Raw genomic sequence first — 25,183 nt, 5'->3', positions numbered from 1 at the left:
AGATTTCAATGTTCTGGCAGTTCCAGGGTATTTGTATTATCATTTTATTAAAAAAAAAATACAACAGTAATACAAACACTCATACTGTTCTATATTCTCTTCATACATTCTCAAATAACAGAAAAAGTTCAATGTTCAGATGGAATCAAATGAAAGCATGCATTTACTATGTCAGAAGTTTTGCTAAGGAAATAAACATTCAGGTGAGAAGGGCAAAGTGGACAACCATGCTATTTAGATATCTGAATTGCTTATTTAAATCAGATTTGATCAGTGTTTGTGAAATACAAACCATTGTAGCTCTGTAGTTCTTCCCTGATCATACAGTGATTCCCAACCAATGCTGTAGAATAAAACATACCAAAGGGCTGGCAGCTAAAATTAGTTATTTTGAGTGTTGCTTCACCCTTCAGATAATTTCTGGAAGATTTTCAGCTCTGTCTCACTTGGAGGCAGGTTTGTATCATGACTGTGGTTCTCCAGCTAAATGCTATACAATATTAAAATAAAGGAACCCGAAGTGACCCATTCCCACTCTCAGAATGCTCCATCAGCCTATTCCCTTCTTTCCCTTCCAAAGTAGAAGTAGCTCATATATTTCTAGTGCTGGATATATTCAAATTTATGACAGTTTTCTAGGGTTTTTAGAGTTACCTCTGCTCTGAAAGGAGTCAGATCACATGCTTAAGTGGCAAAGGTTCAGCTGCTTTGGGAGATGACACCAACTCCTACAGAGAGTGGATATGAGCACAATCAAGCAATGAAGAGGTACCTCAGTGAGATACGTGAGTGCCAAAGTTTCGGTCTGGCATCAGCAACATGTTTTTCCCCTCAGTATCTGGACTCAATGAATGAATCCTAATTCATCTGGTAACTGAAAGAACCCTCTGATCAAATGTTGAAAGCCACAAGCCAGTAACAGCTGTGTGGGTAGATGAGAGGTCGGATGTGCATCAGAATAAGATTTCCTGGGTGTTTTGATATTTCATAGCAAAAGCAGCAAGTGTAGCAAACCACATCAAACTCGTACTGTTGAACCAATTAAAAACATCAGCAAGTCATCTGTGCACTAAAGTCCATAAAGGTTAGTGAGATTAATTATTTCCTCCTTAACGACCACCACGAAGTAGGGGAAACTGGTCAATCTTCCTAAACAGGACACATAGTATTTTCTGTACGTCTGAGTTGGCTTGGCAGCATAGACCTGAAAGCAGAGTCAGGAAAAAAGGAGTAAAGAGTGTCAGTATTCATCACTGTGGATTTATTTATTGCTTTGCTAGGCCAGTGCACAGCTTTCAAATGAAGGTGGTATTAACTGAGGGAAGTATTCATCATCTCCTTTGTTTGGCATAAGATATAAATCTGGTCAAAAGACTGCTTAAAGGAAATTATTCTTGAGGATTGTGTAAAAAACCATGTTGGTTTGGTTTTCATCAAGGCTGCAGTTCTGGCCACAAATAGCTAAGCAGAGCACCTTTTAATTGGGCTGTAACTGGCAGCATGTTACACTCCCTTTGCTCCAAAGCTGCATCTCAGACCACTGGCTCCTGATTCAGTCACATTTAGCTCATGATGGCTGCTCAAAGAGCAGATAAAGCAGTTAGCATCGCTGTATTTTTTGAGTCTAAACTTTGTGCTTACAGTTTTCCTGAAAGAGTAATATTTTCTATGTAAAGTATACTTTAAAATGTATTAGAATTTAACAACAAAGATATATACCTTCATAAGTACAGGCTATTAAATCAATTTACTAGTATGTCAACAAGTACCGATATGTACATAAAACCAGAATAATTTGGTTTGTTTTAATGCACTGAGCCAATCCAGCAGTGTGCTGTCAAGTGCTATTGAGAATCACTTTGCACTAACAGGATGACATGACTGGAATCACATTCACTGCACATCTTAGTTCTATTGAATGATGCAGAGCTGAAATGAATGACTGACACTTTGTGAATAAAAGAATAAAGCAATTGTGCCATTCACACTGCATTAAGGGTGAAAATTTACTTTCATTATATTGGGTGTTAAGATTCACTATGTTAGAGTTCATTAAAGTAGATGGGAGAATGGGACTCAGTGAATAACAATAAGTCATTTATCAAGGAAATCTAGTTTTTCCTTCTGTTTGTAGAAAATCCATAAACAAATCACACCTACTTAAGAAGTGTTTGCTATGCAAACTTATTTTTAAAATAAGGAATTTTTTTTCCCCAATTCTTAGCAGTTTGGATTGATTGTAATTTCTCTGTGAGGCTACAAGGTACTTGCTAGTCATATAGAATTGATTAGCCAGTTTGTCAGAAAGGTACATGATTAGCTGTCTCCCTCCTACTTGGATGTGTTTGCCTACTTCTCTAGAGCAAATACCAGCATGTACACATGCAAATGTAAATTTTTTCTTCATCAAAATCTCATCAATGACACTCTGAAGGCTATTTGCCATGAATGCTGGTGCCAAAAAAGTGGCGTTTCTTGAATTTCTGTGAAATGTAAACAAAAAATCTGATGTATAAGTAAATCAATTTGACATAATGTCAATATTTGCAAAGTGCTTTTACAATATTTCACTTTCTTTACAAAGTTGTATCTCTGTACATTCAAATTTGAAAGAAATTAGGCAGACAAAGAAGCCAAATAGTCAAAAATAATTAGTCTGACATACAAAATAAGCATCAAATAGCAAACATCTGCATTACAATGTGCAGTGCTTTGTTACAAAAGGCATATTTTGAATACAGACTGTGACAATATTTTTCCCAACGCTTTTTTGTGTTTATGGCTCCACTGAAGTCATTTTGCCATTAAGTGCAATGAGATCAGCATGTTACCCAAAACAATTGACCATTGTCCTATCTAACAGCCCAGTGCACATTGTTCTGCAGCCTTCCTCCTTCAAATGATAGGATCCCTCATGCCACAGATTTAACTTTCCCCTAGCAGTAAGTGCCAGTATCTGGTTGAGATCAGTGGATTAAAAGCTTTACAGGAGTGCTGAGAATTATTATTATCTTAGTTATCACTATTTTTCAGAAGTATTCCCCAGGACTGCAGACACTCTGGGCCTCTAGATTGCAGGGTCAGACAATGCTGAGTGCCTGACACTATAATAACAAGAGAATTCATTCAAATAGAAATGGTGGTTGTCCCCTACTAGGTCTGATAGCTGTCAGGTAACGGAAAGATGTCAAAGGATGCCTGTGGGAAAAGGTCTATCTCCAAACCAAAGCCATCCATAAATAAAACTAATTTCTCATTCATAGCTTACAGAGAAAAAGGTGCATTTACAGTGAAATATAGATGCTGAAGCCCGTTAGCAAAATAACACCTCTCTTACACTTAAGTATATATAAAGCCCTCTTTGAATGCCTTTTCAGAGCTCATGTTGCCAGCAGTTATGCCTGAAGTCTTTTATGTGACAAACTTGCCTGCACACCTGGCAAGCAGCGGGCTGTGCTCCCTGATGGGGGTGGATTGGGTTACGGGGGGCAGTGCCGGAAAAGTCTCAGGAGGGTGTCTGAATTATTTTTTAAGAAGAAAAGCTTCAAATGGAAAGTGTGACCCAATGCTTTCTAAATGTGGAGACATGCTTAAAGAGCAGTGCTATTTAGTTTCTCTCTACTTTGGAGAAATTTAAATCCTCAGTAAATAAATCCTGCTCTTCAAGTACTGAACAAATGAAATCGCCCGATTAAAATTTAGAGAAGCTCCTGCTGCACATTCCAAAAGCAGAAGGGATGACAGGAGAGTCAGACGTGCTAAAAGAGAGCAAGTTCAGCCCCTAGTCCACAGAGCTGAATTCTGTCCTTGGGTCAACGCAGTGGAGCTGGGATAGCCTGGCTGTAAGCTGAAAGCAGGGCCTCACCTTCCTGGAGGAAGATCACAGCCAAAGTGAAGGCACTCCTGTAGTAGAAACAGCTGCTTTCAGCATAAGTCTTCCTCAGTTTGAAGCCTACAGGCATGACAAGCACAGGCTTAGCAAAAACAGACAAGGGAAGAAAGACTAGAAAACAGAAGATTATAGGAATTTTTTTAAAGAGCCTAATGTACGTGGAAAAATTCTTTCATGTTCTTGTGCAGTTGTGATCTCTAGGCACAGGTGTGAGCACAAACACATTCCCCCGCAGTGGAGGCTGCCAGCATGGGAGAGGAGCTAAAACTATTCATGCTGATGAAATGTTCTTTGAAAATACATGGCTGGGACATGCTCTCATAATATTTTTGCATGAGTATGATCAGCTCTGTGGCCAGAGAAGCAGCGGGGATGTGGTAGGGCTCATTCAGAGCTCATCGGCCCTCTTTCAACAAACAGTTTGGTTTAGGGTTTCTTTTTTTCTTAGACAAACGTCAATCAAGCAAAAGCAATCCCCATCCAGCAATTCAGCTGTGCCTGTTCGCTCTGATGAGTCACTGGAGCAGAGTGACTCAAACCCGCATCATTGACACCAAAGGCGGATGCTCAAACTTGCTGGACTGTAGAATCCAGCTCTCATTAAATTGAATAATGTTTAATTATTCCTGCAAATTGGAACAGCTCAAGAATGACAGAAAAATCTCCTTTCAAGTGACCAGCTCCTAGTAGTTAGAACAGGTGTGTGGGATGTAGAAGTTCATGTTATGAGTCCTTGCTTTGACCCATCCTGAGCAGATTAAGACCATGAGGTGAAAGATCCTAACCATGAACTTACTGGGTAACCCATTGTCAGGCCTTCTCTGCACTCTTCTAGGAGAAAAAAATAATTGAGAGAAGATATAATTCCTCCTCATATAGTGGAGAATAACTGGGAATCTCCCTCACAAATACCTGATAGAAAATCTTTTATGCTTCCCTTGCTCTAGCTAGGAGCACAAGTACATATAAATATGAGGTACAAGGAGGCCCTTCAGGTGCAAAGTAGCTTAGATAAACACAATCTTGTGGAAACCACATCTACACATCTGTGAGGAACTCAGCCTTGTGTGGAAAGCTCAGAACATGGTTTCTATAGTGTTTGTTTCATCTCTTAAACCAAATAGGTTACCTTTTCACAGTAAGATCTTCTCACCCTATTCCATGTCCCATTCTACCTTCAGTAGCAATTTTCTTCATTATTTTATCTGCTATCATTATTCAAGATGAGAACAGCTGAGCATTAAAGCCGGGAAAGAAGATGGAGATGTACATAACAGTGCTACAAGACACATGCAAACTAAACCTATTTTGCATCCTCTTATGGCCCTTAAAGACTATTGAAAAAGGGCCAAGAGAGGTCCCACAAGACTGAGGGGCCTTCAGTGTATTGTTCATGTTTTTCCCACAGATAATTTGGAAGAAATACAGTGTATTTTGCGTGCCCCCAAAGTAAAATTACAACCAGCTGATAGAACCATATCAGCAGCAATGAGAGTCAACTCAGAAAGGCAGGTTTTGTTGCCAAATAACACAGATTGTTTATAATGAATATAAACAATTACAGTGCTGACCAGATTCCCAGTACACTTCCATCTACAGAATGTACAAAATACTGCTCTGGCACTAGCCTCTCAAATATTTGCCATATATTGAGCACTTTCAATGAATGAAATTCAGTGGAAATGACAAAGAGGGAATTCCACACCACGCTGTTCTCATTCCACAGCATTTTTTGTTTCACATATTTATTTTTGCCTTTCATATTATAATCCTCCAAAACAAAATGCTTCCTGATGCACCATGATCTCCCCCCTAATTCTTTGATCCCACATTGATTTTTCCTTGTCTTCTCATGTAACAGGTTTAACATTGGGCACAGACTAGAAGACAAGGAGAATTGTTGTGGTTAACTCTTCCAGGTTTTTTTCTTACCTCCTTTTGTCACATCTTGATGCAGATCTTGACAACATGACCCATCTTTCTAAAGATGAGACCAAATGTAAATTGGTGATAGTACAAAAAAAAGGCTTTCCACTGTACTATGCATACAAGTGGACTGAGCCTGGACACTGCCAAGCATTTCTCTGAAAGCAGAAACTTCAGAGGCTTCTAGTGCACTATAAAATTTAAATCCTCCTGTGGGACAGTATTGAGGGAACTAAAGTACTCCCAATAAACAAGAATCCTGCAAACAAAAACTCTTTCCAAAGGTCTAGTTATAGAAATACATTACGTATGATGTTAACACAGGTAATTTGCAAGAAAGTTCCATAAATCATCATTTCAATGGGTCATGAACTTCAAACTGTGCATTCAGCTCAGCAATTTCATTAGAGCAGAATAACCTTATTTCCATACTAAGAGCAGTCATGGTGCTAATTCTAAAGTAACAAATTGTCCTTTTGTTTCAAAACTTATTAGTACTGTCACTAACAGATACAGGGAAGAAAAAGGAACCAAAACAACTGAGAAAAGCTGGCCTTTTCAATGTTGTCCACAGAGGGGAATTGGAGAATGATGAAGACCACAGCACACTCATTGCAGTTTTCTGTTGGAAAGAAATGTGTTTTCCTGGCAGAAGATAAGTTGCTTTAGTTATTACTGAGTCAAAAGCAAACTCTGTGTATACCTGTTTGCAGAACAACTTCTAGCAAATGCTTACAGATCTCAGCACTCTAGTCCCACATATTTGGGTTTTTTTTCCCCTGGAAAGCCACTCATCTCCACAATGTTTTTCTTGTAAGAAACAGGGATTACTGTTACATATTTATGCAAGAGATAAAAAATAAAATGTGGTTTCCTCAAACCACTCCCACCAACTTTATCATGTGCATGAGGAAGACATCTGGATTGAAGCTGGATCTGTCTTTCCAGAAAGCTGTACCTGTGATGCTGCCCATTGCCTTATTCACAGAATTCACAGAATCACTAGGCTGGAAGAGACCCTCAAGATCATCAAGTCCAACCCCTGCCCTAACATCTCAACTAGATCATGGCACCGCGTGCCATATCCAGTCTTTTTTTGAACACATCCAGGGATGATGACTCCACCACCAATTATTGCTAGCCCTCTCCTTGCCCATTCCCACCTGCCACCCCACAGGGGTCAGACAGTCAGCAACAGACTTTGAATTTCTGACTCGCGTCTCGGCTAAACTCACTCTTACTACTGAAGGGGTTCCCCAGTTTTCAGTTTTATTGAGTTCAGTTGTGCATTTAGTAAAGCTCATGACACTGACATTGACCATCAAAACCAGGGCTGGGCCTGTGATGCTGTGATGAAAGTTTTGGGTGAAAATACAAATTCTCTTGAAAACAATGAACTGCTGTACAATATTAAGTGCCAACCAACCAACCAACCAGACAAGTTATTTTCTTGGCTTCCTAAAAAACTGCAAGGCCTTGAGTATAATGAGCACGAGGAAAAATAATGATAAAGTATGATACATTTGAGTCTGGCCTTGAAAATCTGCAGTTACTGCAGCTGTGGGTGCCTTACACTAACTACATCCTGTTTATAAACAGCCAGCACAAAAATGTCACTTTTCTGATTTGAAGCCATTTGCTGTAGCCAAATATGCATTTCACGATAACAAAAGTGTCTGAGCCAGTTAGAAGTCATTTCTCACTCAAATAAACAGTAATCAGCTCGCCCATTGGTGGTGGTGGCTCAGTTTGTTTGTGCAGCTCCTGCTCTGAATATGCAGATCTCCCCACTCCCATTAGTTCCCCAAGTGCCTCTGCTCACCCTTCCTGCTGTAGCTGATGTTTCTGAGCTGTTTGAATGACAATACCACAGCTAAAGACAAAGATAACTTTAAAACGTTTATAAAAGCACAAAAACATACTATGCCACAAATCAAATAAAGCTGACTGTTGAACAATAGTGAGAAATGCTAAGAAAGAACAGTAGGAAAACAGCTCTTTCAGATGGAAGGACCTTATCTGTAAGGACTGGATCAGGCAGTGTCATTGTCCTGTGCCAGTAAACCTGGTGGGAGTATGTTTGCAGGGCTAGGTCTGAGTATGATACATCTCAGAAATTAAGTTTATTCAATGTATATGCTCTTGCACTCAATATAAGTCTGCCTTCCCAGCACTGGCTGGTGCTATGCCTTCTATGTTGCAAACTTTCTAGTTTATTTTTTAATAAAAGAGAGTGTAGCAGGCTGCATCGTGTTCCAAAACTTCAATTCCAAACAATATGTTTTTGTTATTAAGAAAACCCTGAATCAGCAACCCCTTATAGGCTTATACTCAAGCTGCATGAGCAGGTTTGTGAAGGGTGTGTATATGCTGATCTTGCAGAGATTTACATCTGAGTGTAACCCATCTCTCTCTTCCTCCCCTTGCCCAGTAGTCTCAGAAAAGTGGTTGTGAACCCACAATATCAGTTAATAAACCCTTACTGTGGTTAAGGCATCACTGCTTTACTTTCCCCAGCTACCAACAGTGTCAGAAATCTACCATTTATTCAGCAGAATGGTCTCCTAGACTTCTCCCTGTTTTTCTGCTAGGCTGTTATGGCTTTTAAACTACATTAGGTTTAAATAGTTTAGCAGGTGGTTAAGCTGCCTGCCTGATTTTGCCCAGAGAGCACAGGGAAGAGGCACGTGGTATGTTCTGCCAGCAGTTATGGGGAGCAATTGCTTGGCAGAGGGGCAGTAAAAAGCAGCTGGGCCTGGAAATGAGCATCAGCATGTGGGAGGGGATGTGTGTGCTCAGCCTGAGCACCTGGGCCTGCCCTGGTGCTGGCAGACTCCTCTGCCCCAGCAGACCCCTCAGTACTGCCCAGCACATTTTGGGAAGTCTTCTGGCTGATCTCATCACAGGACTGGAAGCTCTGATCTCAATCAGGAAAACTTCTCAGTCTGTCAGTGGCTCTTGAATGCATTTTCAAGGCTTAGCCATGTGCAGATGGAAGGGAACATGTCCAGGGAATTTAGCTGAGCCACAGGACAAGCAGCTACCAAGGGCTCACACACCCTGCTCCGTTCACTCCTTGGTGGGATGCAGTGTCTGACAAGCAGGTGGTAACAAACAGCTTGAGGAAATCGCTGCATCTGCTTTGTTAAGTGAGCATGTGTCTGAGCCCTGAATCCATCTTTCAATCAAGTCTTTAATAGGCAAATGTAATCTTGAAAATTAGATTTCTGAATAGGACCCAGTAAGGAATAGATGGACATTTAGAATGGTTTAGAATGAAATCAAACCAAAAAATTCAAAGTAGTGTTCAAAGGTCTCATAGTACTGAAAGCAACCACCATTACACCAATCAATGATGAAGTTTGAAACTGGCCAAACTCCTTGTCTAGTTTAACTTGCAAGTTTGAGTCTGTCCTGAACAAAGAAAATCAACAGTAAACCAAAAAATCATGGGAAACGTATCCAGTGTTTACATTTCCATCCCTTTCAGTGGCTATGATAAGGGAGAGACTAGAAAAATACAGATTGTAAATTACAATCTTATCTTGCTACTCCCCTTTTAAGATTGATGAGTTATAAAAGCAATTAGCCAGAAATGTTTTTAAAACTTGTCAAATACATTATTTGACAAATATATTAATAAATCGTGTATCTAGTAACAAACTGCATGAGCTCTGAAAACTACCTCATCATTTTAAAACAACTTGAAAATCTCATTTCATCCATTGATGAATCACCTGCCCACATTAGCAATAAGCTGGCACAAGTAAGACAGAAACATTTTTATCTTTCAAATCATATGAAGAGCATTTCAGGACACTTAGCTAAATTTAAGCAAAGACAAAAAAAAAAAGGCACACGTGTATGTGTTTTGAGATAGTGGAGGCACACACATAGATTTGGGGCAATTCTCTGTACCTCTGCAAACTCCCACTCTGGTTTCTCTGCAAAGACTCTCTTCTGCACAGGGAGTGCTGGAGATCCACAGCTAAATCTCTCTCAAATGATCCCCAGCCTACCTGCAGCTTCTGAACTGGGAAAAAACCCATTTAGTCCATTAGACACCCATAAAAAAGAAATTATTATAGATCAAACTTTACATTCTTATCAGCAGCTTCAGTCTCAAGCAGTCAGGTAGCTCCATGCAGACAGCTCATACAAAGAATATGTGTCACCTCCAGTATAACCCAGTGTAGGTCCTTTAGGAAAAGGCCCTTCCTCCTCCCATCCAGGTGGCACACCTTGAGGTTGAGAAGCTCATTGCCCTCTCACTCCCCTTCCTCCCCCTAGCTGAGGTCTTGTCAACAGCTGAATTTGATAAAAATGAGAAATTTAAAATCCATGTTTATTTAACTGTTTGTGTAACTGCAAAAGTGCTTGTCCTGCATGTTTAACTGGCAGTGGCTTTCAGGCCTGGTGGATGCTTCTTCTGGAAACTCTTTTATGCCTCATACACTGCTCATGATGCATTGTCCCTTAATTGGGTTGAAATTAAGTAAACGGAGCCAATCCAATTCTCCAAGGCTATGGCCTCCTATCTGTGTACTGGACTGTAGTAACAGGTTGCTTTGCATTGCCAGGGGATGTAAATTGTGTGCTTGGTTTGGTGCCTATGCAGCGTGTACTGAGCTCCTGCTGGCTTCTCAGGGAGTTCCTAAGCTGTGGCCAAACCCAGCTTCACCAGGTACTTCTCCAAAAAAAAAGGTTAAATTCTCAGATCCTTGCAGTATAAAATATAGAAAATATAGCCATTTGTGATCCATCTCCGACTGATGGTCAGTTCATGCTGCTCCTGTTACCCACTAGCAGTAAGCTAACTGTCATGCTTTTTTCTGCCATGTACTCACTGACATTTGCAGATGAGATAGCTGCAAGTATGATGTCTTGGTGAAGGAGAAACAGTTCAGAAGGACACAGTGGTTATCACAAAAGTTTCATCTGGAAAAGATTTGGATCTAGTAAGAAGGGAAAGAGAGAGAGAAAAAGAAAAAAAAAAATAAAGTCCTTTATTCAAAATTAAATACCAAAACCATGGCTTTTGGTGAAGAGATAAGTGGGAGCATAGTACTTAGTTTCTCAGAAGTTCCTGCAAAGTAAAAGTATTGCCTGCTGGATCATTTCCTCTGTTAGTTATTCACAAGAAACCATACCATATATTAATAGATAACTTGGCCTTAGAATTTTTTTTGCAGGTTGTGTTATTGCCTCATAAACACAGAGATTTTTTTAAATTGTTATCAAAATACATCACCATAAAATTAAATATGAAGCAATAGAAGAAAAAAATCTACAGTACTGCTACACCAAATTCTACTTCAAGCACTGTGCCGCTCCTCTGTGAAATTCATTGTTCTTGCAGGGATCTAAAAGCTTTGCCATATTCTTTCACTGATGTGGGTAGTCCAAAAGAAGCAATCACACCTTTAGCAAAAGTTTATTTAATTTCCGTTGGACTGTGGGCTCCAATTTGGTAGGCCCATCTTAACTCTTTTTATATGCAGCCAGCACTAGCTGCTGTTCTTTGCTACTTTTCACCTTAGACAGACATTTATGGCTGAGTAAAGTGGCTGTAATTTATATCTGAGCAAAGCAGGGCTCTTGATTTGGAGCACTTTCCATGGGTGTAAATGACAAGCCCAAGGCAGCAGCAAATCCAGCCCAGGAGATAGTTAGTCCTTTTCAGGGAGCTGTGGAAATGAAACTTGATTATTGTGATCTGTACTAGGTAGATGTTGCAGGCTGTGTGACACTGCAGGAGAGGAGAATTTTGGTTGTGCTGAGCCATACAGTGCCTCATTTCCCACCCTTGATACGCAGCAGGGATCACCAGGCATGGATCCCTGTGCCTGCCCCAGGTAGGAGCCTTTCCATGAGAATTCCCACACCTCACTTTGAGAAGGGATTTGGGAACCTCCCAGATGTGCAGACACAGATGATGTTATGAGCACTGTGATTCTCAGTAAATAAACTCTTGGGAAATGGCAGTAGCCAATTAAATGGCAATAAAGATTTTGTTGTTTCAGTTTTATGCATGTTTTAAGACAAAATCTGTGATGAACTGCATTGTGTATGCTTGCACCAAAATAAAGAGGGTAGCGTGGCATATTAAATAAGTTTAGCATTAGACTGGTATCTTTTTCAAATTATGACTCACTAACAGAATTTTACAGCAATTTGATTACAATTTTACTGCATGGAGGACTCTTTAGCATCTGTTTCACTGATATCCACCTTTTAAATTTTATTTAATTTGTATTGATTTTTCCTGCACTTTCATAAGCAGGCATCACACATCTGAGCACACACAAAAATGATTACTTAAGTGATGATTTTAAAAAATGGATGTACATTAGCACATGAATGATTAATTCCTTTTTGTGAGTACAAGCATCCAGGCTATGGCTGAGTAAAATATTGATGGTACAAAGGAAATGAGCTGTTTCTTAATTTAGTTTTGTTCTGGTAATGTGTAACTAATGTTGTTCCCTTCTAGCAGTATGCATTTAGTGACCCTTTTAAATTTTAATACCTAGTGATAGCTAAACTAATAGTTTCATGGGACATATAAGACAAGATTTTGAAAAGATACTGATAGCATTTACGTGCATTAATTTGAGACTCTCTAAGACATATAACACAAACAGAAGAACCTAGATAAAGTCTCCACACACAGGCTGGCATTTCACTGGAAAGATGAGGATTTTTTTGTACAAGACACACTGAAAGGTAGAGACTTCATTGTCATATTAGTCTCACGAGGCTGTGGCATATGAATCCCAGTTCATCAAGGCCTGATGCTCATGTGAGGCCCTTGAGTGTGTGGGTGTTTCTGACACTAGAACAGAATGAGACTGCAGGACTGCTCTTACCACCTGACACTTGGGCACGTGTTTACTCTAAATGTAGGGGGACGTGAGCACTGAGATCAACCTCAGCTGGTCTGCTGCAGCTACACTTAGAGGCACCTGCTTGGTGGTTTCTCACTGTTCCACAGCTGTTGAGGTGTTTCTGGAAGTTTTTGCCTCAACTACAGCACCCTGAGGTGTTTTCCCACATATTTGCTACTAAATGCCACAGTGGGGAGAAAGGGCACTTCAGTGGGGCACTGAAATCCAAGCAGTGCTCATGTGGTCCTGCCCACACCTTCATTGCAGAGCATGGCAGGCCTGGCTCACCCATGCCAGACCCAAACCTGGTGCCAGTGGAACAGAGCAGGACAGGCTGCAAATCAAACAGAAACTTTTCAAATACTGCATAGATGTGTGTGAGCAGCAATGTGTGTAAGGACACAGGTTAAGGTAGAGCACAGCTCCAGGCTTTGACATCCTCAGATGGGAATACAACCTTGTTACTCAAGGTTGATATACAGACTGGATTGCTGGCACTGCCTACTCCTGCCCATCTGCTGGAATGGCACTTTGCCCACAGCGTGGTGATGTGCCAGGTTTCATTTGAAGTAGGTGTCTTCTAACAATGGGTTTAGAAAGCAGCCTGTTGAAGACAGCAACTGACACTTCTTTCTTCAATAGGCTATTTTTGGAGTGGGAACACTTGCTGGCAGCAAGTGCAGAGGGCCTAAATCAGTTTCTGCTAGTCAGCTGCAAATAAAAAAAAAAAAAAAATCTCATTTGCTACAGAAACAGAAGGTTTGGGCTAAAAAGTAAAGTGATTACTTCCATTTGCTCTTGCTGGCCTCACATGGGAGTGTTTATTGTGGGTACTTAATCCCACTTTACCAAACTGCATGGCAGTTTGCAGGTGAGAAGAGAAAAAGAGAAAGAGGAACAGTGTATTGTTTTTGAGACAAGAAAGGGTGCTTCTTCGTTTAAATTTAAGCCATGATCCTTTGATATTTTCCACTGCTGCAATGGATATTATATGGTAATCCTGCCAGGACAATTTATATGTAAGGAAGAGTTTGAGGGTTGGCTCCCCAGGATGACATTTGAAAAGTATAGTTCACAATTTTTTTTTCTTTTGGCACCTGAGAGAAAAGAGGGATCTTCACTCAGTCCCAACAAAAAATCAACAAGATTTCTGTCATCAGGTCTGTTTGAAAGGTTTTTGAAGATCCTAGGGAAAACACTGACTTAGTACTGTCAAAAGTTCATGAAGGGGTGTAGATCAGAGAGCAAGTTAACGCATGCAGTTCTCCTGAGTGCCATTCTGGATACAGGATGCCTGAAACGTGGGTAGGGTGTAAAACCACATGGCTTTAAGAGCAGCCCAGATGGCCAGCAACCCCAGGAACACATGCACACGTGCTATCCTGATCCTTCTAGGAAGGATTTTGAATCTAAATTGTCAGCCTGACATCAGTGCCAGAACATTAGTGATGGGCAGGACTGATAGATGATCCTTGCAGAGAGCTCCTTGTAGCTGTAGGTCTGTAGTAAGAAGTCATATGGCCTCTTCTGACATGTCCAAAGCTCATCTGAGCTTGAGTCCTGGCAATGTGATGGGAGTCCAAGGCTGACCATGGCCCTGATCTTCTCTCCAAATCCCCAGTCAGTTGGCTCAGCAGTGGACAGTCTCCTTTCTGCCTGCTCCCCCTTTACTGTCTCCCCCAGACTCCACTCCCTTCTTCCCCTGGCAGTGCTCTTCAGGCCTGGGGCAGTGCAGGGGACTGGCCAGGTGGCAGGGAGCCTGCTAAGCCTGTGCCTTATGCAGCTGGTCTCCACATATGGAGAGTGTTTCTGTATGGTCTGGCTACACGACAAGTGGAGACCTTTCCATCCCTCTCTGGTTTGGTGCTGAGCTCTTGGCCTGGTGCATATACATGGGCAGTAATGGCAGGGAGAGGAATTACCAACTAGACATTCTCTGCCAGCATGCAGAGTACACATGCACAAAATAAACAATAGACTCTTGTGAATGTGGGAAGCTATACAGGCAGCATCTGAAGTACTGAGATAAAATATCCAAGTCTGAAGCAGCTTTTGATAAGAAAGCTGAGAATAACCTGTAGTTATCTTTGGCTATTGGACAGTAGAGACTTTATTATAAAATGATTTATTTGCTATAACATGACTGCTAAAAGCCTGGCACCCTGTTATGCAACTAATTTTTAAAAAAGTCAAATCTATTAAAGGAGCTGGAAAACTTTGACTGGAACCACAAATACTGTTTCTTCCATTGCTTCCCAAGTAGTGAACCACTTTTCATGCCCTCCTCTTCCCCACAAAGACTCATAAGAGAGATCTGTAGCTAACAGCGACAGCAGCTACGACTGCATCACTCCAAGCAGCAGAGGGAACAGAGTGCCTGCAGCAGTCTCTGTGATTTGCCAAGAATGGAGATGTCACGGCTTACTCTTTTTTCCAGCTATGTCAGATGATAGTATTGGCATTCCTACCTGAGCCTGTTTTTCCAAGTCAAGCACCATCCAGAGTATTTAGTTATAACTTGATTATTACTGGTTGTTTCTTTGTTGTTTGTTTTTGCAATGTTAATCCTTCCAATATGTGATGAAAATAGGAGATTTTGTAGGATAGAATAGGTGCCATGGCTAATTTATATTGCCTTGGATCCAAAGTGCTTTCTACACTTTTGACCCCACACACCCCCCTCTCCTAGACCAAGCCTCCTCCCTTGACAGCTCCTTTGCATGACTGTTTCCTGCATGAGTTGTCACAGACAATGGTATTTCCCCAGACTCTGTGTAGCTTTGCATCACTCAAGATTAGTGGGCTGACATGCACAGTCATACAAGCAGCTGGCATACTGTGATCAGTGAGACAATGTGGGGCTGAAACAGGCCACCTATCTCATTGTCACCTACTGTCACCGCAATGGTGAGAATGTGTCATCTTCCACTCTCCAAAGGAAAGCCATAGGATATGTCCCTGGATCAGTGGATTCCAGACACGGTGCATATTCCAAATGTTGATGGGGGGAATGGAGCAACACTGACTCCAAAGGATCAATCAACCTGCACTCCTGCCTCTTTACTATAGAGAATAGTAGAATAGAGAACCTATAGAGAGAATATATAATATATAGAGAATAGTAATTGTGTGTGTTCACCTTCCATAGGTGGAAATTTTTCTTCTGCACTAAAGTGCAAAGCACAGAGCAGAGGAAAGGAAACGTTTCATGGATGGCTCTGTTACAGCTACTCAACAGAAAGGATTTTGCAACCAACAGCCAGCACACAAGAAGGAACACTGAGGTACATCAAAGTTAGAAGTAATTTTTTTTCAAGCAAACAGTAATGTTAGATGAGGCCATAAGTGTCAAAAGACTAATTAAAGGTAATCACCTATGTCTCAAGAACAAAATATCCTAGGCTGAAGTTAGATACTGAGATGTCAAGGGGCACACACTAAACAGAAACTTGAGGTAATATGCCAAAGGCAGCAGCTCCTGTCATTACTGATTGGACCATGGACTTTATTGTGTGTGTGTCACAGAGGTAAAAGTAAAGAGTTTGATCATCATTCTTCTAACCTATGATAAGAGTCTACCCTCGTGCTGGTGAGAAATACCATGTGGTAAGGCTTTATTTCAGAATTCATTCAGAAACAAATTTGCAAGCAGTTTGATTAACTTTCTATTCTTACTAATTACTGGTATTAACTATTTTTTAAGCACCCTCCCTACATCATCCATGGATAATATCTGTCTGATCCTTTACAACTGTTTCACTCTCACCCAAATGAGGCAGGCTTTTGGCTCCTGAGTCAGTGTTAGGCTGGACAGCTGCTTAGCTGTGACAGCCCAAGGAGCTACCTCAGGCTTGCCCAAGGGGGATTCAGACTGTACTAAATTACATTCTTAGAGACTTATTTAAGGCCTTAATCCATAGAGTTATATTTGGTGGGACAGTGGAGGAGAAAGGTTTATGTGTGTCTGTCTGCACACGCACACATGTCCAATTACGTGTTTTCTGTAATACTAAAACCTCCATGACTATAAAATGTCATCAGCTGCTACCTGTGGACTCACCTTTGTGTAGGATGTGATTGTTTGTGTACAAAGTCAAGCTGATTCATGTTGGATTTTATGGGCTCTGGAATGAGTAACATGATCCAGATCTATAGATAAACTGATCTGCTGGTATTTATAACCAGTGAGCAATTGCTTCATCCCTTTGCAAGTTTTGAGATATGAGAGTTACAGTAGAAAGTAGCTTTACTGTAGCTCCGAGCTGTTTGAGAACGTGTATGATTGGCTACATTTCTATGGGAATATTTGATTTACCTTAAAGAAGACATCAATCATGTCTTTGGTCATTCTTACTGATAGGGAGTAATTCTTCTTCTTGGTCAAGTCATAAAACACTTAGCATTCTGAGCCAAGTAAAGTAAATAGATAAAATCATCTGCTCTCATCCTACATTATCTTGTAATTTACACATAAAAAAACCAGTGAAATAATGGAATGTTTTCAGGCCTGTTCCTGTTCTGAAGGTCAGTGGGTCTCCACAGGACAAGAGGGATTCATCACATAGAATCAATTACAAGATTAGGTAATCCCCTAAAACAGGGCTGAAAAGTGATTTTCTGTAACAGAAGTTGCTATACATAATATATAAATAGATAACATTAAGTGTCTTGTCATCTTGTGATTATATGCCATGAACACAGATTTGTTACTAATACATCTTTTCATCTGTCTATGCCTGGAAAAGGCAGCACATTTTACTACTAGTGAGGAAAAGTGTAGGTAAACACTGTGATGGTAAATCTGTACTGAGTAGCAGATGACAAATGAAATTTTGGAAATTAAAATTGTAGGCTGTGAGGAAGATCACCTATTAATCTTGGAAGTGTGCCATTAAATCTAATTACAGTATTTTGATGATATTACCTTAGATGTTTTGAATTAATTCCCCATCAAAAGATGGGTGCTGTAATACACCGAACTGAAAAGCTAATAATTGTACAGAAAACTGAGGGTTTTTTGCTTTTAATCATTCCTGCAGACATGTAAAGTGCTGAGCAATACCTACTGCTCTATACCTGCACCATGGCCATGCCTTCAGTTTGGCTTTGGTGTTGTCAGCTCTCTGCCCTGTACAGCTGTCCCTCACTGGGATTGTTTTACAAGGGGACTCTAGGAATTAATTGTGTTTTACTATTGCAGTGATCTTTTCATGGCCAGAACCACTGGCCTGAAAGAATTGGTTTTTCAAAGTTAAGCCTGATGGGGAGCTTACAGGCAGGAAAGACCAGTTTTACAGGACTGTGCCCAGTTATGTTTATTGCTGGAATCCCTTTTATTAGCTTTGACATACAGTCATCCAGATTTCACTCCAAGCACATTTCATCCAGATTTCACTCTAGGTACATTTCAAGTTGTAAAATACACAGGACAACACATTGCAAACATCGTGTCTATGTCTCTTCTGTCTTTGCTGACATGGAGTTCTCTCTGCCAGCCCCAAAGCCTCGGCAGAGGAGGAATTTCTGGCTTTCCACTGTCTCAGGTTCATCTGCACAGGATCCTGCAGCATCCCTGCTGGCTAAACCATGCAGTATACTGATGAAGCTTTTAAAAAAATATTTGTTTTCCAGTTATTTTTATTCACTACTGGCACATCTTCTCTGCCTCCCCAGAGCATAGCGGGGGAATTGGAGAGCCAACATACTGAATTTCACCTGGACCTTTGCCTGAGAGCAGCTATTAGATTTATCACTTAAATATTCAATATAGAGCTTCTTCTGTGGGCTTCTCAAGGTAAACTGATGTCAGATGATGGTGGGTGGTCATAAAAAACAGTGTGGACCCATTTCTTACACCAGCCAGAAAGCTAAATCACAGAACTGAAAGCACATGGACATGCTGGTCCTTCACAGAGTCAGGACAAAGTTGCCAAGCTGGGGTGCACAGCACAGCATCAGTGTTGGCAAAAAGTGTATCACTACAGCTTCAAGTGACAGGCATTCAGGCTGAGATTTCTGCACATCCCTCTAAATGAAGAGACAGATTAGAAAAATATAAAAAAGGGAACAATGATGTTGCTAATGGCTGGACTTGATGATCTTAAAGGTCTTTTCTAACCTAAATGATTCTATGTTAAAGTGAATTCTTGACAGTCAGAAATACTTTAAACACAATTCTTAATACAGCACCCAAGAAGATGCTATAAGAGTGCTGGAATTGTTTTCTCTCCTCCCTATATTTTACAAAACGGTAATTGCTTAAAAGCACCTCCTATAATTTTCTGACAGCTGTCAAGGGTGAAAAGAGGGGTCTCCCATCATTTGGAAAATATGAGAAAATTATCTTCTTTCTTTTAAGCATTATAAAGAGCTATGCTCATGTGGCACATTGGATACTATTTACAGGGATAAATTTATGACATTTTTCTTAAACTTAGCCCTCTTTAAATAATACTTGACTTATAAACAATTATTTGTCTGTATCAACACAGCACAGGCTTGTTATATTAGCAATTTGCTATTTTTAGCCAGCTGGTGTAAATCACGAGCAAAAATGTTCTGAAATGTCTCACTTCTGACTTGCATTGATACTGCTACAAGCTCAGGACTCAAAGAAGGAAAATGGTTGGCCCAGCTTTATTGCTTTGCCAGCCAAACACTGGGATTTTCACTGACATTCCCCCTGGCAACAAGGTTTAGGGTGATTGAACAGGGATATTATTTAAATGCACTCCAGGCAGATTAAAGACCCATCTTCTTGGGATCTAAACCATGGGGAATGGGGAAGGATGACTGCCTAAAGAAGGGCAATACCTACAGAAAGGGTCCATGGAGATGGGGTGCTAAAGCCAGGAGTGGTCAGCATCCCTTTAACAGAGGTGAGCATTAGGAAACATGGAATTCTGCATTGTGCAGGATGACACCGTAATGAACTATCAGTTCCAGCTTATGTGGCTTTAACCCTGTTCTGGTCATGAGCTGTGAGGCATTACAGCTTGATCTTCCTAGTTTCTACATTTATGTTCTTAAAAGTCCAAAGGAGAGAATTCTTCACCAATCGATAGGGATTAAAAGCCTGCTTTTCTTGGAAATTGTCCTACATTTATTCACGTATTGTAAGCACCTTCCCTGCCCCGTGCAATGGCTCCCAGGATATTGAGAAGACAAGAAGACACATAAAACCAGAGCTGTATGAAAATAACTTTTCTAGGTTGTTAATACGAACTACTATTATCAGGCAGACAAATGTTTACCCCTTCTATGAGAGCATTATTCATTGAATAGCACCTTAAATTGTCCAACTAATTTTATGCACTCATAATAAATAAATTCTATTCTCTTTTACTATCAAACTTAATTACAGTCAAGGTAAGTCATAACATCGCACTTTGCAATTTAGATTTAAGGACAGTGAATATAAAAACTGCATGTCTACTTCATCAGGAATTATGTATTGATCCATATTAAATTACCTACCGGTTCCTCTATGCAATGCCTTGCAGTAGGCAGATATCTGTATGCACTGGAAAAAAAGAGAAGGGAGGAAGAAAATATTTAGCTTAAACAAAATAACTCTTAACATCATCACTTCTTGGCACTGCTGTGATTTGACCATCCCCCTGTAAATGACATTTGCTGTTTTTATTGGAAATGACACAGCTTAAATGAACATGTCCTCAAAATATAAGTTTGATATTTCATTCGGAAGCCATTGTGTCAGTGCGTTTGCATGCTGAGTCACTGATGGAGCTCTGGCTCAGCCAGAGGTAAACTGTCAATTCCATTTCCCTCAGTACTTGGTATTTCCTAGGGATGTGCCATTTGAGCTGACTTTTTCTGAGCTACCATGATCTGCAGGTGGTTTCCCAAACTTGCAAACTGCCCTGCACTGGCACTTTCTTACCAAGCATGGCTGAAGTGGTGATGTCAGTCAACTCACCTACCTGCTGAAACCACTTCAGCTTTGGTTATAAACCCAGTGGAGGCATTCAAGCAGAATGAAATGTCTGGTTTAAAAACAGTTTAGTATTTTCCATATTTTAATGAATAAAAAACTCAATATGTTGTTCTAACAGAGGGTGGTTCTGTTACCGGTGTGTAAATTTTTAATACTTTGCTTATATTTTCAAATTCATGAATACGTGTGGCTCAAGTCTGTAAAGTACTTGGAGGGTGAAAAGTCATTTGGACAGTAGGAATAACACATACACCTTACCCATGAGACAGGGTAGGTAGGTGCTGCTGTTACCCCCTGGGATACAGGGACAGGCTCATTGAAGCCAAATCTGGTCCTCAGGAATTCCTGGCTCTTGGGCTGACACTCATTTTTTTTCTGCCTCTGTACTTTCAGATTCTGCTGATGTGTTTCTTTTGCAAATCAATCATTCTAGGGGTAATTAACATTTAAAAGCCAGGTTTCTTTTAATTACATTAGTATATTTGTGACAAGAAATGTGTTGGCAGAATCCAAAGGTTAAGAGTTACAATGAAGAACAAGTTTTAGGATAAATGAAAGTTAAGGCCTAAAATAGCCTGACAATACCCCATTAATCTGCACACTATTGACACAATAGTGGTCTGTTGTGTCAATGAGGACTTAAGAAGCTTTGCAGCACATGTTGCTGATAGTTTATCATATCAATAGGAGCCTGCATATATTTGTGTTTAAAAACCTGTGGCTGTGTAATTCCCTGACTGCACACATATTGTAAATGCACATACCTTAAATCCTCACATAAAGTGGTTTCTAGCCATGCAGCAAATTTTGAAATGATAATAAACTACCATATTTAAGTGTAGACACAATATATTGGCCTTGGCTGTACCAGAATCCTTTAAAATGCTGTACTTCAAGCTGAAACCCTTTGCCCTACGGGAATGCGATCTGATTCTCAACATTGTGTCACCTGCCTAATTGAAGCAGAAGGAGATTTAATCTTTCATCCTGATATATGAAAACCTTGAGTCAGCTTGTGGCTGGGAGGTATAGCAGGGAAGAAAGGTCCCTTCCCACAGGCCACCCCTCTCAGAGCAGAGGGGAGCACACAGCCACAGCCCAGGCAGTGCCAAGGGCTGGGAATCTGATGCTGGGATAACCCAGCAACATCGAGGAGTCGTCTCTACATGGCAGTCACAAAAGGGGTGTATTAAATGAAAATATGAGTGGTTCTTCCAGTACTGCAGTTTTCCTGGCTGGCACTACCATCAGGAGTTTCAAAAGCCAAGGAGCAAATCTCACATTTTTAATGCCCTGGTGTGGGTAGCCTGCACCTAGGCACCCATCCGCAGCCACCATAAATCCCCAGCGCAGTGGGTCTGCTCCGAGTGTCTCACTTCCAGTGCAAAGGCCACACAGCTATTATGTGAAACCAATCCTTTTGGAAGCACTTTCAGCTTTTTTCTCCTGAGGTTGCAATTCAATTCCTAACCAAGCAAGTAGTCTCTATCACAGCATTTTCATGCACTGCGCAAATTTTGATGCTTTTCAGATTAGGGCTGTTCATGAGAAAGAGAAAATAATGCCCTTACACCTTTAACCAGGCAGCAGCTCCTGGGGTGCCACATCGCAGTGCTATGTTCGCTGTGAGGAAGCCCATAATGATCTTGCCTTTAGCCTGTCACCACTAGGAAACATCAGAGAGAGACAGCCAGGGGACCGAGTTGCCAAAAACGTCCTATTCCCATGGCTGGGAGATTTTGTTGGCACCATCTCTAAAGAGAATTTACTATGGGCCAAATCCTGGCGCCCTTACTTAGATGAATCAGTTCTCAAGAGGCAACGCTCCCGCTGCGAGTGGTGCGTGCGTAAAAACCTGCCAGATCAGCCCAAAATACTGCTTGGGAGTATCGAGTGCTTGCCTTCCAGAGGGGCAGGAGCACTGTGGGAAGCAACCAGCCCAAGGCTTTTCTGTGGAGGGGGGCAGGAATTTAGGAACTGCACATGAATGAAGGATATATTCACCAGCAAAAATCTCTAAATTACTTTTACTTGGAATTTTTCTCATTTCCCATAAAACAAACACAGATGAGAGTTTGGTGAGTAATCCATTTCTTTTTCCCTTGCAGGGGCATCCAAAATACTCCATGGTACTTTAAGCTTTAATTAATTTATTTTTCACGTAAAGAAAAATGAATTAGTGACAGCTATTTCCTGGACTTCATTTCTGGGATTAAACCCTTTGTTTCTGGAATATCTGAGGGGATTTTGGACAGGCATTTAAAAAGATGTCATTTCAAGGACATCCCCCCAGCACCACACGCGAAGTACTCGTCTGCAAAATCGAGTCTCATTAGCCTGCAAAATTGCATTCCTCGCAATGACTTTTTCTTTCCAAACAGAAATGAAAATTTCTCTCTTAAAAAGCGAAGGTGGCGTCGGCGATGAACAAAACAAATTCTCGATGGCTTCGCCCCAGCTGTTTACCTCCGCGGCCCGGGGGCGGGAGGGACGGGGGCAGCTTTGCCGAGGTGGGCTGGGAGGGGTAGAACTCCGGGCGAAGTTTGCCCGAGCTCCGCGCAGCCGGCCGGGGCCGGGGCCGGGGCCGGGGCCGGGGCCGCTGTCGGTGTCGGTGTCGGGGCGGCGCCGGGCGCTGCCCGCGGCAGGGGAGGCGGAGGCGGGGGGGCAGCGGCCGGGGCGGTGCCGGTCCGCCCCCGCCCCGCCATGGCGCGACTCGCCGAGCCCCGCCGCCGGCCGCGGGCCGCGCTCCCGGAGCGGTGAGACCGGAAAGTTGTCCGCGGTGGTGGCGGGGCGCGGGCCGGGGGCCGCCGCGGTGCGAGGGCCGGCCGAGAATAAATCCATTCTCGGGAGGTGGAGGCAGGGGTGGGCTCTGCCGGGCGCGCCTCCCCCGCGCCGCCCCGGCTCGCAGCGCAGCGCCGGGATGGGGCGCCCGGCGGGGGACGGCGGGCGGAGCGGGCCCCGCCGGCGGGCGGCGGCCGCGGGCAGCGGCGCGGCGGCTGCAGGTACCGGGGAGAGCGGCGGGAGCGCGGCGGCGCTGCCGAGCGGAGCGGGCGGGAGCCGGTGCCGGCCGCAGACGGGGCAGCCGAAGCGGAGCTGTCGGGTTTATCCCCGGCGAAGTCGCCCCGGGGCGCTTGGGGTGAGTCGGGGCTGGCGCCGCGTCGGGGGCTGAGCCGGCCCGGCCCGGGGCTCGGCGCTGCCGGCGGGGCGGGCAGCCTGGCGAGGCGTGATTTACGGGCTCCCCGGCAGCAGCCGGGCGCTGGGAGGCAGAGGGAGCCGCGTTTCCAGCTCCACATCAATTATGGATGGAAACAAATACTGGAGTCAGTTCGGAATTGTCCCCGTGCCGCGGCGGGGGCAGCTCCGCGCCCGCCCTCCTGCCGAAAACAATGCTCAGGTGCAGAGCGGGGAAACTTTTTTTTTTCTGGGGGGGTGGGGGCGTTTCATCACTGCAGAAACTGATACAGCTGCTTTCAAGGAGTAATTAGAAAGGGTTTAAAGCCTTCTTTATTATTTATAAGGCTGAATGGAAATGAAAGGTCACACAGATATATCTAGGTGGCTCTTACGCCTGTGTTTTAAAGGGGTGTGCGGTGGTTGTGGAGGGGGTTTTTTTATGGTTGTTGTGTTTTACCTTGTGAGTTGAAAAATGCGATTAACTGTTTTAGATTGATATGTTGAAAAAATTGTAGTTCTGGTGGATATCCCACTTGTTAGCATGAATATAGCCAGTCTTAAATTAGTGGGTTTCTGCCAATCTCTCAGTCGTTTCTTACTTCTGGTCAAGATTATGTCTTCATCACAGGCATTAGCCTGTGAGTAATTTGAGCAAAATTCAGCCCTCAGTTTGTAAAGTCATTTGTATTTGTATGTGTGGCTTAGAATACATTTGCTTTTGAGCATAGCAGCAGCAATGATGGTTCATAATGCTCACATATGTGGCACTTGCTGTACAGATGGTATTGTAGCTTATCCATGTACACACACACGCTTCACACATAATGTGCAGGAATTACAGCAAACTTCCTCAAGAATACTGTTCAGTGCTCTGTAAACGTGTGGCGGGTTTTTTTCCGCTGGTTATTTCCTTTGGGAGAAAAAAGCATGCATCTTTATCGGGATACCTTTGTGCTTCAGGTTGTTGATCTTATTAATGTTCCCTAAATATTATTTGGAGAAACAGCTTCCTACTGTCTTAGAGGCGTTTACTGCTGGTCTGTTGCTCTCACATACAAGTACTTTCACAGAGAATTTTCTGAGGTTCTCTCCTTTTTCCAAGTCCAACAGGAAGCTCATTGTAAAGCTTTGCAATTACTTTTGTGGCAAAAGAGAATAGACGTTTTTCCTGCTTTATTCACGCTATAAAATTCTGTGCACCTCTAAAGTCTACTTCAGTTCCTTTCAGTAAATTAAGCTGTATGGAATCACGTTTAATGTATTTAATGTAATGAGTGAGGGGCATATTTTGTTATGTTGGCAGATATTGTATAAACATTTAGTCTGGCTTAGATAAAAACAAATTGC

The 25,183-nt window shown here is 42.1% G+C and overlaps 1 protein-coding gene across 47 annotated transcripts in view; it reads left to right on the top strand.

The window, feature by feature from the left end:
• The window catches only part of SEMA6D (semaphorin 6D), a 227,490-nt gene that overhangs the window by 172,830 nt on the left and 29,477 nt on the right, over window positions 1-25,183 (top strand). For 16 of the 47 annotated variants that reach the window (XM_086848367.1, XM_086848357.1, XM_086848340.1 and 13 more), the window contains one exon: window positions 15,854-15,989. The exons of 18 other annotated variants lie outside the window; for them this stretch is intronic. In XM_086848367.1, coding sequence (XP_086704493.1) covers window positions 15,918-15,989 — 72 coding nt within the window. In that variant the 5' untranslated portion in view covers window positions 15,854-15,917. Of the gene's footprint in view, window positions 1-15,853; window positions 15,990-23,337; window positions 23,419-23,582; window positions 23,799-23,819; window positions 24,057-25,183 lie in introns of those variants that run through there. 13 more of the 47 variants (XM_086848386.1, XM_086848360.1, XM_086848379.1 and 10 more) reach the window with 6 other exon arrangements.

Source organism: Cyanistes caeruleus, chromosome 13, assembly GCF_971803275.1.
Source record: "Cyanistes caeruleus chromosome 13, bCyaCae1.hap1.1, whole genome shotgun sequence".
In the NCBI taxonomy this organism is placed as follows: Eukaryota; Metazoa; Chordata; class Aves; order Passeriformes; family Paridae; genus Cyanistes; species Cyanistes caeruleus.
The sequence above is the reverse complement of the archived record's forward strand: the minus strand, read 5'-3'. Positions and strand labels throughout refer to the sequence as shown.